Source organism: Carlito syrichta, unplaced genomic scaffold (genome assembly GCF_000164805.1).
Source record: "Carlito syrichta isolate Samal-C Ts95f unplaced genomic scaffold, Tarsius_syrichta-2.0.1 Scaffold314525, whole genome shotgun sequence".
Lineage (NCBI taxonomy): Eukaryota > Metazoa > Chordata > Mammalia > Primates > Tarsiidae > Carlito > Carlito syrichta.
Genome location: NW_007258621.1, coordinates 521,777 through 537,393, shown reverse-complemented (window position 1 = coordinate 537,393; position 15,617 = coordinate 521,777). Strand labels below are relative to the sequence as shown.

Sequence of the window (15,617 nt, the reverse complement as noted above, 5' to 3'; positions counted from 1 at the left end):
GTATTCCAAGGTCACAGCTCATCTAGAAAACCCTTGAGTCTGATTTCCTTTTGTTTTGTTTTGTTTTGTTTTTTGGAGTAAGAGTCTCATTCTATCACCCAGGCTGGAGTGCAGTGGCATACTCACAGCCACCACAACCTCAACCTGCTGGGCTTAGGGGATCTTTCTGCCTCAGCCTTCCAAATAGCTGAATTGCAGGCGTGCATTACCACACCCAGCTAATTTTTTAATTTATTGTAGAGATGACCAGATTGCCCAGGCTGATTTCAAGCCCATGGGCTCTGACTATCTTCTCGTCTCTGCCTCTCAAAGTGCTGGGATTACAGGTGTGAGCCACTGCGCCCGGCAAATCTTATTTCTTGAGTAAAGCTGATACCATTTTCTGGATTCCCTGAGGTTCTCCCTCTACAAAGAAAGAGGCACCAGTTTCCCTCCCTCTCCCCCTCTCTCCATGCCCCTGATATCCCTAAACAGAAACCACCAGACCTTTTTGCTTACAGGGTAATGGGAGCAATCACTTGGAGAGACAGACAGATGGAGGAGGAAACAAACAAACAAATAAAAGGTACATAAATAAAAACAGGGGGAGGTTACAAAAGTTCAGCGTTTTATCAAGGCCTCGGTCATAGTCAAGTCAGTTCTCAACCTGTTTTCACATATGTATCTTGGCCTCATAGTGACGAGCTTGGACTCTGAATCCAGACAGACATGGGTGTAAATCCTGCTGCCACCTACTGATGGACAACCCTACGCAAGGGCCCATCCTTCTCATTCTCACTTTCCCGTACTTCCCATAAAATGGAAAAAGGTCAATGACCTATATCACTGAGTTATTGAAGGATCCGATGAGATAATCTAAGCAAGAACACTTAGCCTGGCCAATATTCAGTAAATTTTATCTGGCGCGATTATCAGTAGTCTACCTGTAGATTGATTCTAGAATAGGGGTCAGCAGACAACAGTCCATTCCCTGTTTTTACATAACCCACGATCTCAGGGTGATTTTTACTGACGAACATTTGCGGGTAAGCTGATGCGAGATAGCACCAGCTTTGAATCCCAGTACTTAAGTGAAATACTATTTCCCTCAAAACAGAGTTCTATTCTTCACACTAGTAGAACCGTACTACCAAAAAAGTACTTTATTATTATTATATTTTTAATCTTTTCAATAAATAAGATGTGGAAATTTGTCACTAGGCATGTAGCATGTGCCTGTAGTCCCAGCTATTTGGGAGGCTGAGGCAGGAGGATTGCTTGAACCCAGGAGTTCAAAGCTGTCAGACGCTAAGATCACATCTATGAATAGCCACAGCACTACAGCCTGGGCAACACAGTAAGACACTGTCTCCCCCCCCCAAAAAAGTGAAAATGTGTTTTGTCTCTTATTATAAAAGCACTTCTAGAATATCTTCAGTCTTTCCTATTGGATCATAAAGACTAAAATATTTACTATCTGGCCCTCTACAGAAAAAGTTTGCTGAGTCCTGTTCTAGAACAATTTACTGCTGCAGCCTTCCTATCCTCTGCTGTCATTCTTGACATCAGAACTCACTTCTTTCTTTCCTCACCATAACTATCAGTTGTCCAGTCAAGGGTTGCAAAGGGTTCATTTACCTCTCAGTATCTTGGGTTCCTTGCTAACAGGGGAAGTTCCCTTGCCTAATGAGTTAAGAATGTACCATGTAGGATCTGCAATTCAGTGGACATGAAGTTCTACAATGGGATAAGACCCTCAGGGAAACTTACAGAGACTGTTCTGATGTCACTTTCATAGGCAAAAGTGACAGTCCATTGCCTCCCAACCTCCCTAGTGACTGCTGATCCTGCCCAAAGAGCCCAACCCAGAGGTCTTCACACTTTTATAGGCACCCATCTCTGCTTCAGATAAGCTTGGCAAGACCCAAATACATCAGTCCTTGGACAAAAATCATCCCCTCTTCTGACAGGGGCCAACAATTTATCTTTGGTGCACCCAACATTCCCTTTTCCTAGGACCCTACGTTGTGAAAAGGCACAGTGACACCGTTGCCAACACGGAACCACATAGCCAGTAGGTATATATCGGTCAGGGAATGTGGATCCTCCCTGGGACTCCCTTTCTTGGAAGTTTGGAGTGTCGACCCCATCACAGGCTAGACAGGAGTACTCCCCATGCCCCAAAACTCAGCTGAACGCTAAGGGGTTCTTGGAGGTTGATACAAACCAGCTTCCTCATCGCCCATGGGCCAACTGGTTCAAATGTTCCCTAAACACTTGTTCATCCTGAGCAAAATAGACACAGGGAGAGCCTGGCACTGCGTCCCATGAAATCTGACATGGGTAGTTCATGGGGTATTTCATTTGATCACTCGGCTCCCCAAATGCATAAGAGACGAGACCTTAAAAAGCACAAAGTCGCCGGGCTCGGTGGCTCAGCCTGTAATCCCGCGCCCTTGGGAGGCTGAGGTGAGTGGATTGCCTGAGCCCGTGGGTTCGAGACCCGCCTGGGCAGCAAGACCTCATCTCTACAATAAATAAAAAAATCAGCTGGGCGTGGTGGCGCATGCCTGTAATTCCGGCTACTCGGAAGGCTGAGGCAGAAGGATAGCCGGAGCCCAGCAGGCCGAGGCTACAGTGGCCGGGAGCGGCCACTGCACTCCAGTCTGGGCGACAGAGTGAGACTCCAACTCAAAAAAAAAAAAAAAAAAAAAAAAAGCACAAAGTCTACCAGGATGTATTAAGAGTTGTACTACCTTCCCTGTCCCCATCCTTTCTGTAGGTAAATGCACAGCTGTGCCAACCTCATGGTCACTCCAATTTGGAATGGGTAAGAGAATGAAATAAACAGCTGTGGCAGCACTGAACTGCTCTGAACCAGAGAGTCTCCGAACTTTTAGGAGTTGAGTCATAATCACGATGGCAATTTCTTCAATCTCATCTTTAAATCAACAGGTCGCAGCATAGACTCTAAGGTCATGGGATGAGTGACAAAATCACTCTGCAGGTGCCCATCCTAGGCAGGTTAAATCACCCCAGGCCTATAGAAAAACTGACTTCTACCTGTAATCCCAGCACACTCTGAGAGGCCAAGGAGGGAGACTTGCTTGAGCCCAGAAATTCAAGACCAGTCTGGGCAACACAGCAAGACTCAATCTCTACAATAAAATACAAAAATTGGCTAGGCGTGATTACCATCACTGCCAGCAATCCCAGCTACTCCAGAGGCCAAGGTGGGAGGATTGCTTGGGCCCAGGAGATCAAGGCTGCAGTGAGCTAGAATCACACCACTGCACTCTAGTCTGGGTGACAGAGTAACACCCTGTGTCTCAAAAAAAAGAAAAAAGAAAAGAAAATTCTGACTCCCAGAAAGCAGAGGCACCAAGTGTCCACTGATGGATAAGCAGAGCTCCAGGAGATAAGGAGGGAGAAACCCACCGTTACACAGCCAGTTCATCATTTCTATAGCACCTCTGTTTATTCACACATTTCAAGTCACTTACAGAAACAAGTTGTCACGTCTCAGCATTACTTCCCCCTCAATTCCAAGGTCACGTTAGAATGTTTCCAAACCGTCCTCCTCAAGAAAAGGACGGAATGTGACCCAGTTAGCAACCACATCAATGAAAAGATCTGGGCATGTAGAGTCCCCAACCCACAGCAAGGCCTAGTGGAAAGACCCAGATGTAAACTGATGGTTGGGAACTTGAGATGCATCGTCCCATGGGAATCCCATCACCGGCTGAACCAATCAATCAAAGTAACACGGACCCAGTGCATACTGTGTGCTGAGTTATGCTAGTTGATCTCATTGATGTGTGCCACAAGTCTGTGACTAGGTTCTATTACCTTCAATTTCACAGATGACAAAACTAAGGATGGAGGAGTTCTGGGGACTTCCACAAGGTCACAAAGACAACAGCTGGCAGGACCCGGATGTGAACCCAGGCATCTGGACCTCAGAGTATATGCTCTCGGTCACTCAGCAATACCACTGCCCTCCCAGAAATAGCAATGACATCAAACCCAATCCACAGTCCCAAATCTTCTATGAAAAAGTGAGAGCCAAGTTTTCCAATTGGAGACAACAAGCCCTCCCCATCAGCCACTGTCTGGAGAGCAAGAAGGGGCTCTCTGGTGCCCAGAGGTGTCTGGTGTTTTGCCTAGGGCCCTCTCAGGATGGGAGCAAGGAATGAGATCCCAGAGGGCTCTGGAGTATGTGAACCAAAGTGTATCTGTGTCCTATTTTCACAAACAAGCCCTACAACCTGCACCATATATTTCCAAATGAAAAAAGTTCCACAATACAAATCACATCACAAAGACTCAGACATGCAAAGGACTTCCCTGCAGAGAGTACCAAGTGCCACTGGAGTTCAGCGACATCTTTCAAAATCCAAGTTCACATACAAGACCTCGCATTTATCTCCCTATAGGGAAATAATGAAACTAACCCATCCTCCAATAAACCTAGCCAATGATTAACAAATCAGTGTCAGATTAAGTCGTCACAAACTGGAGAATGATGATTTTTAAAGAGCTGTAATGCCACCTTAATCCTCTGTGGTCAAAAGAAAAAACATTTATCAATGATATAGACATGAAGGAATTGCTAATTCCTTTGGACAGCTGGACTGAAGAAAACCAGTCAGCACTTGCTCATGGGTTCACAGTAAGAACCAAACAGCAAAGTCAAGATGGGTGACATTTTTTATGTCACCCACATTCATTTCTGGCCATTCAGGAATTTATCTGTGGCATCTCCAGACATAGAAATACTGCACTCACGGATTCCATAAGCTTTGAGAATTGGAAGAAACCACAGACATCATCCCAAAATCTAGAAGTGTTCTTAAAGTCTCTCTTTCCTTTATCCACCACTTCCAACCTCCCACCAAGTCTTGATGGTTTCCCTCCAAAATATTTTCTGAATCTGTACGCTTTCACCAAGGCCACTGTTACCACCTTGGTTTTGATCAACAATATCTTGGACCTACAACTGGCTTTTATTTTATCAGCTTTTCCCTTCCTTCCTTCCTTCTTTCCTTCCTCCCTCCCTCCCTCCCCCTCCTTCCTTTCCTGTCAGGGTCTTACTCTGTCTCCCAGGCTGGAGTGCAGTGGCATGATCACAGTTCACCACAGCCTTGACCTCCTGGGCTCAAGTGATCCTTCTGCCTCAACCTTCTGAATAGCTGGAACTACAGGCATTTATTATCACACTTGGCTAATTTTTTATTTTTTGTTGAGATAAGGTCTTGTCATGTTGCCTAGGCTGGTCTCAAACTCCTGGACTCAAGCAATCCTCCTGCCTTAGCCTCCCAAAGTGCTGGGATTATAGGCACAGGCCACCACACCTGACCCTTGATCAGTTTGTCTAGAGAACACACAGATTCACCACATACAAATCAAATGATGCCACGCCCCTGCTGGAAGCTCCAAGAGTTTCTCCTGCACCCAGAATAAAATCCTAACTCCTGACCAGGGGTATTAGTTTCCTATGACTGCCTTAACAAAACACCACAAACCCAGTGGCTTAACATGATAGACATTAATTCTCTCACATTTCTGGTGGGCCAGAAGTCTGAAACCAAGAGACCAGTGGGGCCGCACTCCCTCCAATGGCTGGAGGGGAGACTCCTTCCCTGTTTCTTTCCTAGCATTTGGTGGGGGCAGCAATCTTTGGCATTCCTTGATTTGCGGCTGTGTCACTCCAATCTCTGTGGTTCCAAGATATTTTTCCTGTGTGTCTCTGTCCTCACATGGCGTTTTCTTCTTCTCATAAGGATGCCAGTCAAACTAGACTAGGGCCCCCTGTCATGACCTCACCTTAACTTGATCATATCTACAAAGACTATTTCCAAATAAGGTCACATTCGTAGGTACCAGAGGTTACCTTTTCAGGGGGTATAATTCAATAACATCAGTCCTACCTGGCCCCATATGATCTGGCCTGGTCTCCTATATTTCCCATAGCCTCTCCTCTTTAGATACAAGGCCGCTGTCACACCAGACTTCTCCCCATGCTAAACCCATCTTGCACTAGTGCTTGCTGTGCCTGGAAGCCTCTCTCTTCTTTTTTTCTTTTTCTTTTTTCTTCTTAAAAAAGAAAACTGGGGAGTAGTACTGCAATCATAGCTCACCATAACCTCAAACTCCTGGGCTCAAGATGATCCTCCCACCTCAGCCTCCTGCATAGCTGGGGCTATAGGCACTTCACCACACCCAGCTAATTTTTAAAATTTTTGCAGATGGGGGTCTCGCTATGTTGCCCAGACTGGTCTCAAACTCCTAGCCTCAAAGAGTTCCACCTGAAGGCTCCCACCTCAGCCTCCCAAAGCACTAGAATTACAGGTATGAGCCACTGCGCGCAGCCCTGTTTATCATTCAGTTTAAATGTCACGACTTCCAAGAGCGCCCCTCTAAGCTTCCAATTTAAAGTACTTCAGAGAATCACGTCATCCCATCTCAAGTCTCTGCATTGCATTTGTTTACTTGTTTCTCATCGGTCTTCCCCCTCTAGACTACTCACTCCGCGAGGGCAGTGACCTTGTCTGTCTTGTTCATGACTGTGACCTAATGCCTAGGACAGGGCCTGGCATCAGGCTCTCAATAAATATACATCGAATAAAGGAATAAGTAAATTTTTTTATTTCACAGACAAGTAAACTTGGGTCCTGAGCAGTAAAGTGAGCACTTGGGAATTTCTACTAAATGATATGTCCTGGATCTAGAACATGGATGTCCCTTTAAACCAGGGTCCAGGAAACTTTCTCTGTAAAGGGTCAGAGAGCAAATATTTTTGGCTTTGCAAGCCATGCAATCTGTGTCACAGTCAGTCACCTCTGCCACTGTAGCAACAAAGGCAGTCAGAGATCATAGATAAATTAATGAATGTGGCTATATTCCAATAAAAGCTTTTTTTCTTTCTTTTTTCTTTTTTTTTTTTTTGAGAAAGCAGGATTAATTGAGAGGACAGAAAAGTTCCTGCTCCTGTCCTTGGGTGGGGATCCAAAGGGGTTGCCCTTTTTTTTTTTTTTTTTTTTTGAGTCAGGATCTCACTCTGTCACCCAGGCTAGAGTGCAATAGCATGATCACAGTTCACTGCAGCCTCAGTCTCCCGGTCTTAAGTGATCCTTTCACCTCAGCCTCCCAAGTAGCTGGGACTACAGGTGTATACCACCACACATGGTTAATTTTTTTTTTATTTTTTTGTAGAGATAAAGTCTCACTATGTTGTCCAGGTTGGTCTCAAAATTCTGGTATCAAGCAATCCTCCTGTCTCAGCCTCTCAAAGTGCTGGGGTACAAGTGTGAACTATCACGCCCAGCCACCAATGAAATCTTATTTATGAACACTGACATTTGAATTTCACATAATTTTCACATCACAAACATTATTCTCCTTTTGCCTCTTTTCAACCATTTAAAAATGTAGAAAATATTCACAGCTTGCGGTCCATACAAAAATAGGTGGCAGATCGGATGTAGCCCACGGGCTGTAGTTTCAAACTGCTGCTCTAAATTCATAAGTGTGTATCAGCAGATATGATAGACTATTCTAGAAAGCATACTAGCAAGAGTGGCTCATGCTAAGCCTTGTACTTAGCACTACTATGCATGCAGTGTATCATCCCCAGTTAACAATGAGGAAAACTGAGGCTCAAAGCTATTAAGATATTTACTCAAGGTGACAGAGAACTAAGAGATAGCCTTAGGATTGGAATTCAGGCAGTCTGACTCCATTGGGTTTTTATTTTTATATCAGGGTATTACTCTGTCGTCCAGGCTGGAGTGCAGCCACACACTCATGACTCACCACAGCCTCAGATTCCTGAGCTTAAGCAATCCTCCCACCTCAGCCTCCCAAGTAGGTTGGATTACAGGCGAGTGCTAATTTTTTTATTTTTTGTAGAGATGAGGTCTCATTATGTGGCCCAGGCTGGTCTTTAATTCCTGGGCTCAAGCAATCCACCTGTCTCAATCTCCCAAAGTGCCATGATTACAGGCATAAGCCCCTGTGCCTGGCTTTGTTTTGTTTTTTTTAGAGACGGTGTCTCACTCTGTTGCCCAGGTTAAAGTGCAGTGGTACGATCATAGCTCACTGCAGCCTCAAACCTCTGAACTCCAACAATCTTCCCACCTCAGCTTCCTCAGTAGCTGGAACTACCAGCCCACACCATAGCATCTGGCTTCAATGTTACTATAGCTTTGTTACATTAATAAAATTATACTAACAGCAAGGATGACATTATCAACAAACTAAAAATAAAAGCAAATTAATATGCCAGGAACCACTGAAAGCACTTTATAAATTGATATCTATTCTTCACAGCAATTCTAAGATGCAAGAATTATATGTATCCCTATTTTACAAGTGAGCAAACACAGGTGTGAAACGTCACTCAACTTGCAAGCGGTAGGGTCCAGTATGAAATCCGGGCCATTGGATGCCAAAGTGCATGTTCCTGACCGTGGCCTCCTTCTGCCCAAGGCTCTGAGCACCCCTTAGCCCCAGTCCCCACCTGCCCCACTTACTGGCCACCCGCAGCCACACTTGGAACCACTGAGTCTCATTCTGGATCTCCTGGCAGGTGTAGTTCCCCTCATCTTGCAGGTTCAGCGCCTCGATGTGCAGGGAGCTGGCGTTCACAAGAGAGAAGCGAGGCTCGGCCGGGATGAGGTTAGAATTGGAGGAGACAAGGAAGACAGGCTCCGAGTCGTTCCAGTACCAGGTCACCAGGCCCCTCGGTCCCGAGACATTGCCACAGTGCAGGGTAACATTCTCTTGAACTTCTCCAATGACGACAGCCTCCAATCCTGTACAAGGAAGGATCAGGCTATTAGGACCTTTCCTGATCTCTGAAGAGCCTCCCTCTTTGAACAGTCCCTCTGCACTAGGATTAAAACCAAAAAAAAAATCACGTGTTTTTATTTATTTATTATTTTTTTGAGGTGGGGTCTCATTCTGTCACCCAGGCTAGAGTGCAGTGGCACGATCACAGCTCACCGTAGTCTCGAACTCCTGGGCTCAGGCGATCTTCCTGCCTCAGCCTCCTGAGTAGCTGAGACTACAGGTGTGTTTCCCACCACACCTGGCTTATTTTTTTATTTTTCTTTTATTTTTTTTTTTGTAGAGATGATGTCTCACTCTGCTGCCCAAGCTGGTCTCGAACTCCTGAGCTCAAGTGATCCTCCCTCCTCAGCTTCCCAAAGTGCTGGGATTACAGACATGAGCTACTGCATCCAGCATGGTGTTTTTAAGACACAATAACACCAAAGCCTCTGCTTGGATTCTTGGTCAGCTTCTGCCGTGTCAGTATGAACCTATGGTAGATCACTAATATAGTCCCAGTTCCCTACCTCAGCCAGCCTACCAGCCATGCCTTTCACCATGTCACTCAAGTCATGTGACTTGCTTAGGCCAATGGGATATCAGCAAATGTGACACAAGCAAAGACTGTTTTTGTTTTTGTTTTTTTGGGGTCGGTGTCTCATTGTCACCCAGGCTGGAGTGCAGTGGCATGCTCACGGCCACCGCAGCCTCAGCCTGCTGGGCTGAAGCGATCCTTCTGCCTCAGCCTTCCAAGTAGCTGTAACTACAGGCATGCACCACCACTCCTGGCTAATTTTTTGATTTATTGTAGAGATGAGTTCTCACCAAGTTGCCCAGGCTGGTCTCGAACCCCTGGGCTCAGGCAACCCTCTTGCCTCCACCTCCCAAAGTGCTGGGATTACAGGCATGAGTCACCACACCAGGCTAACAAAAGCTTTAAAAGTGCTTGTGTATAATCATTAGAGAAACAAATCAAAACTATGATGAGATACCACCTCACACCCATCAAAAAACACAAAATAACAAGTGTTGGTGAGAATGTGGAGAAGTTGGAGACCTTGTACATTGTTGTTGGGAATGTAAAGCAGTGCTGTTGCTGCTGCTGCTGCTGAAAATAGTAAGGGGGGAGTTCCTCAAAAAAATTAAAAATGGGCTGGGCAACGTAGCTCACGTCTGTAATCCTGGCCCTTTGGGAGGCCAAGGCAGAACAGAAGGATTATTCGAGCCCAGGAGTTCAAAACCAGTCTAAGCAACATAGTGAGACCTCATCTCTATAAAAAATACGAAAATTAGCTGGTTGTGGTGGCATACACCTACAGTCCTATCCACTCGGGAGGCTGAAGCAGAAGAATCATCCGAGTCAGGAGGTCGCAGCTGCAGTGAGCCGTGATTGTGCCACTGCACTCCAGCCTGGGTGACAGAGAGACCCTGCATCAAAAGTAAATAAATAAATAAACTATATGATGCCACAATGTCACTTCTGGATCTATAGCCAAAAGAATTGAAAGCAGAGTCTCAAAGAGATATTTGCTCACAATAGCTAAAATGTGGGAGCAACACGCAGCGTCCATCAACAGATGAATAAGCAAAATGTGCCGTGTACATACAGTGGAATATCATTCAGCCTTCATAAGGAAGGAAATTCTGTCACATGCTACAAATGGACAAACCTTGAGGGCATCACGCTAAGTGAAACAAGCCAGACACAAAAAGATAAAGACTGTAGGATTCCACAGACACGACATAGAGTATCTAAAATCACTGAGACAGAAAACAGAACGGTGGGTGCCAAGGGCCAGGGAAGGTGGGGGGATGGGGAGAGATTGTGGAATGGGAACAGAGCTCCAGCTTTGCAAGATGAAAGGAGTTCTGAAGACGGGTAATCGTGAGACTCACACAGCACTATGACTGCATTGAATACCACCGAACTGTTTATTTTTGAGATGGCAAATTTTATATCCTGTATTCTGCCACAATTAAAAAAAAGTGCTGTGTAATGGGGCTTCCTCACTTTCATCTTCTACCATCAGCATGAGAAAGACAAGCCCAAGTCAGTTTCAAGGGCAGGGATGAGAATCACAAGGTACAGACCCAAGGTGTCTCATTCTCTCTAGCGCAGGCTTTTCTAGATCAGCCTTCAGCCATTCAGTCGATCCCAGACACGCGAGTGAGCACAGGCAGGATCGGCAGAGCTGCCTAACCGACCACCCCAGGCCTGTGAGTCATTTTTTGGTTGTTGTTACACAGCATTACTGTGGCAAGAAATAAGTGATGCGGAACCCAAGTCGTTTTGTTTGCCGAGAAGTCCAGAAAGGATGGACGGGAGAGGATTCTGGTTTTGTTCCACCGTCCTGCTCCTCTCTCTGCCTCTCTCTCACCATCTCAGGTCCAAACGACCCTGGAGTTAAAGCTCTCTGGGAAGCTTCAAGAAAGACTGGCCTAGCAGTGGTGACTGCACCCACTTTGAGCAAAGCCCTATGCTAGGAACCAGGGATCAAGTGTTAGACAAAAAAGACAGAAACCTCCAGGAGTTCACAGTCTAGTGGGGGAAAGAGACCATCAATCAGCAGTTACAAAGCAGTGTAATAAACTCCAAGACGAGGCCTCAGAGAAAGGGCTTCCAAGTTTAGCTGGGGCAAATATCAGGAAAGACATCTTCCTCCAGAAAGCCAAATTGAGATATAATGGACAAGTAGGAATCAGTCAGGTAAAGGTGAAGATGAATTCTCAGGTGGTGAGAATAGCATGTTCAAAAGTCCAGATCAGCAGCAGCAGTTTATTAGAAATACAAATGATCAAACCTCACCCCAAAACATCTAAATGAGAAACGAGGGGAAGGGGACAGCACTCTATGTACCAACAAGTCCTCCAGGTGATTCTGATGCCAACTCAAGACTGACAGGTGCTGTCTGAGTCTGGCTCGGTTACTCTAAAGGAATACCTGAGGCTGGGTAACTTATAAAGAGGTTTATTTGGCTCACGCTTCTCCAGGCCATACAAGAAGCCTGGCACCACCATCTGCATCTGGAGAGGGCCTAGGATGCTTCCACTCACAGCGGAAGGCAAAAGGGAGCCAGCATGTGCAGAGATCCCATGGCCAGAGAGGAAGCAAGAAGGGAGGGAGGAGGGGCCAGGCTCTCTTTTAGCAGTAACTAATAGAACAAGAACTCATTCACTTCACCACCCTCTACCCGGGGAGGGCGTTTTTCTATTCCTGAAGGATCCTCTCCTATGACTCAAACACCTCCTTTTAGGCCCTAACTCCAACGATGGAATCAAACTTCAACATGAGATTTGGAGGAGTCAAACAAACCTAACCATCGCATGTGCTAAGGGGCAATTTATCCAGCATTAGACTGCCACTAGGAAACTAGAAGCAAATGCAGCCCATTTTGCTCCACAATCAACACCCACATACAGACAGGCCACAGGATGGGAAAACAGACAGTACTTCTGTGAGGGGGATGAAAATGTTCTGGAATTAATTAGTGGTGACAGCTGTGTAACATTGTGAATACACTAAAAAAACACTGAACTGTACACTTTAAAAGGGTGAATTTTAGGCTGGACATGGTGTAATCCCAACATTTTGGGAGGTGGAGGTGAGAGGATTGCCTGAGTTCAGGGGTGTGAGACCAGCCTGGACAACATGGCAAGGCCTTGTCTCTACAGTAAATCAAAAAATTAGCGGGAATGGTGGTACACACGTGTGGTTCCAGTTACTTGGAAGGCTGAGGTGGAAGGATCACCTGAACCTAGCAGGTCGAAATTGCAGTGGCTGAGAGCATGCTACTACACTCTAGCCGGGATGACAAAGTAAGACTCTGACTTAAATAAATAGATTAATTAATTAATTAAAGGGTGAGTTTTATGGTATGTAAAGTATATCTCAATAAAGCTCTTAATAACAACAATAAACTGCCATCTCTGCCTCTGGGAATCCTTCCCACTTATAAAACTGACAGTAACAGTGATCTATATTGGGCCTCTTGTCTGGTTAGAAGGGGCTCTCTTAGAAACTCCTGAAGCCAGTCTGGAGTCACAGTAAGTTCTGATTCTCTCACCATCTTGGTCATACCATTCCCAAAAAAACTTTTGAGCCAGGTCAGGATAAAAACAAGTACTACCACAAACAAAAACAAAAACCCTAAGCCACTTGCTAAAAATGCTTCTGAACAATCACTGTAAAAAGCAGGGAAGAGCCGGACACAGTGGCTCGAGTCTGTAATCCCAGCACGTTGGGAGGCCGAGGTGAGGGGATTGCCTGAGCCCACGGGTTTGAGAACATTCCGGGCAACTTGGGAGACCTCAACTCTACAATAAATCAAAAAATTAGCCAGGCATGGTAGCATGCACCTGTAGTTCCGGCTACTTTGGAAAGGCTGAGCTCAGCAGGTCGATGCTGGCGTGACCGTGAGCATGCCATTGCACTCCAGCCTGGGCGACGGAGTAAGACTCCAGCTCAAATAAAAAAAGCAGGTGAGGATTATTTTTTAAATAACGAGGCCTGGGAACATACACTCTCAGGTGGCAATCCTCAATGAGGAGAGGAAGAAGACCTTTAGAGCTTGAGGTCCAACATGTGTTCATGAGACCTGCAGAGCTGCCCCTCCCCTCATTCCTTGGCAAAAGAAAAAAGGATTAGTGGCTTAGAAAAAACCTGGTGAAACTTTAGTCTTGGAACTTGAGCTAACATTGTCTTCTCCTCCAAGGCACAGAATGGCATGATCACAAAAGACACCATTTGAAGCCACTTCACTTCTCCTCCTGGTCTTGCTCACTCCATTTTTTTTTAAAGTGCCCTTTGAGATCATCTAGTCCAGAGATGTGGCTGCCTTGAGGGCAGGGCTGAAGATGAGGCTGAGTCCTGGCTCATGAAGAAGAACACAATCATTGATTAGTGATGTCTGACACTGGCATAGAAGGTGTAGTCCTTGAGTTCCATACCTGGCAATCCTATACTTCTTCATTTTATTCAAGAAAATTGAGATTCAGGAAGCTTAGGTGACTTACTTTAAGGTCCTAGGCAAGTCACTGGGAGATGTGGGACTATCATTCAGGTCTCAAGTGCTCTGAGCCCCAGGGATTTGCTCTAGTCGCCCACACCAGACAGGGGGAAATTATATGATAAAACATACTAGCATTTTATACTACTAGAAGTCATTCATGTGGTGTCCAGAGGGTCCCCTGTTGCCCCTAACCTTAAATTCAGAATATGGAACAACGGAGGGAATAATATTAGCTCCCTCATGCTGCCTTGTACCGTATTATCATTCACAGACTTGGAGCTATACCCAAACATTTATTTTCTTTTCTTTTTTAGAAACTTCCCAAGAATGACCTGGGGTTTAAAATCTGAGGTGACAAGTGGAAGCATGACCATCATCTGGAGTTGAGTGTCAGGAGAAAGACCATTTTTCCCCCAAGACAACATCTCACTTGAAAAACAAACAACAAAAATATACCCAGCTCAGGAAACCCACTGGCACTACACACAGAGGAGAAGCAGGCCTGGGCATCACAGCTGGGCACAGCAGTGGCGGCAGATTCCCCTGTGGCCAGCAGCAGTCAACCTGAAAGCCGTTCCTTCCAGCAGGATGACTTCAGCACAGGGTTCTGATGTCCCTGGACCCTGATGTTCACAGTGCAGGAAACACTGCAGATGACGGGAAAGAGGGGAATACTGGACAATCTTGACAATTGCCTTCAACTTCCAGAGATGACCAACTGCGAACCTCCCTCCCAGCCCCCAGGGGCCATGACCAAAGAGAGCTGGAAATAAGAATTACAACAGGGAGATGCAGGACAAACTTGGAGCCACATGTTCTAGATAAAAGAGCAACCACTTCGGATGAAAAAATAGGTCCTGTGTTGCCAGACCTTCAGATTTTTCCGGATAAAACTGGAAATCTAGATTACAAATTGCATTGTTTTTAAGTGCTGAAAACAAAGCAAAATAAAAACGTGTGCGAACCTAACAAGTAGGAACTTTCAGCACTTGCTGCTAGGAAGCTCAGGGGTAATTTACAACTCATCTCCAGAACCTTTGCAAGAGGAGACCGGCTGGGTGGAGCAGACCTGGGAATAGTGAAAGCAGCACTTGGACTGCACCCTGGCAAACTACCCCACTCCTGGCCCCATCTCCTTCCCTCCTCCTTTTCTCCCTGCCTGTCACACTCCTTGCACACAGTACGCCAGCATTCGCTGGCAAATTAAACTCCAAAGAAATTTTTTGCAATCTTTTTACACTTTACATAATTCTGTTAAGCAATCCCCATTCTTTTTTTGTGTTAACAAAACCGACTACAGATGAAACATTTTAGACCGTCTTTTGCCAATCATGGCAAATGCGAGGGGAATTTTTTTTTTTTGTAAGTCTGCAAGTATTTCAAAGTTGAAATCAAAACAAAACACAAAGCTCTGAAAAAGTGAAGGAGGGCACAGCTTTGAATGCACTGGCCGGCACAGGTGCGTCTGCAGCGACGTGCAGGGAAATCCACAGGTTACAGGTGTAAGGCGCATTCAACCTTGGGCGGAGGGAGCAGGGAAAAACAAAGTGGGAGCCGGGAAGGTGAGCACCAGCGCGGCGGGCAACGCCGTAAGAAACATGAACAAAAGCTTTGACAAAGTAAAATCGCTTTCCCTCCACGCGTGCCTCTTCGCATTCTCCATCACCTCTCCTCGGGGCCTCGGCAGCCTCGCCGGCTGCCTAGCCGGGAGGCTGGGGACAGCTCGCCCTCCACCCAGCGCCCGGGAACATTCCTTCCTGCAACGAGCCCAGCCGCCAGCAGGAAACCCAAGACCCT

General features: G+C 45.9%; 1 protein-coding gene across 1 annotated transcript in view; it reads right to left on the bottom strand.

Moving 5' to 3' along the window:
* Positions 1-15,617, bottom strand: part of VSIG10 (V-set and immunoglobulin domain containing 10) — a 66,992-nt gene that overhangs the window by 19,494 nt on the left and 31,881 nt on the right. Inside the window, exon 2 of the mRNA XM_008071609.2 lies at positions 8,514-8,795. Within this exon, the coding sequence (XP_008069800.2) occupies positions 8,514-8,795 (282 nt within the window). The remainder of the gene's footprint in view (positions 1-8,513; positions 8,796-15,617) is intronic.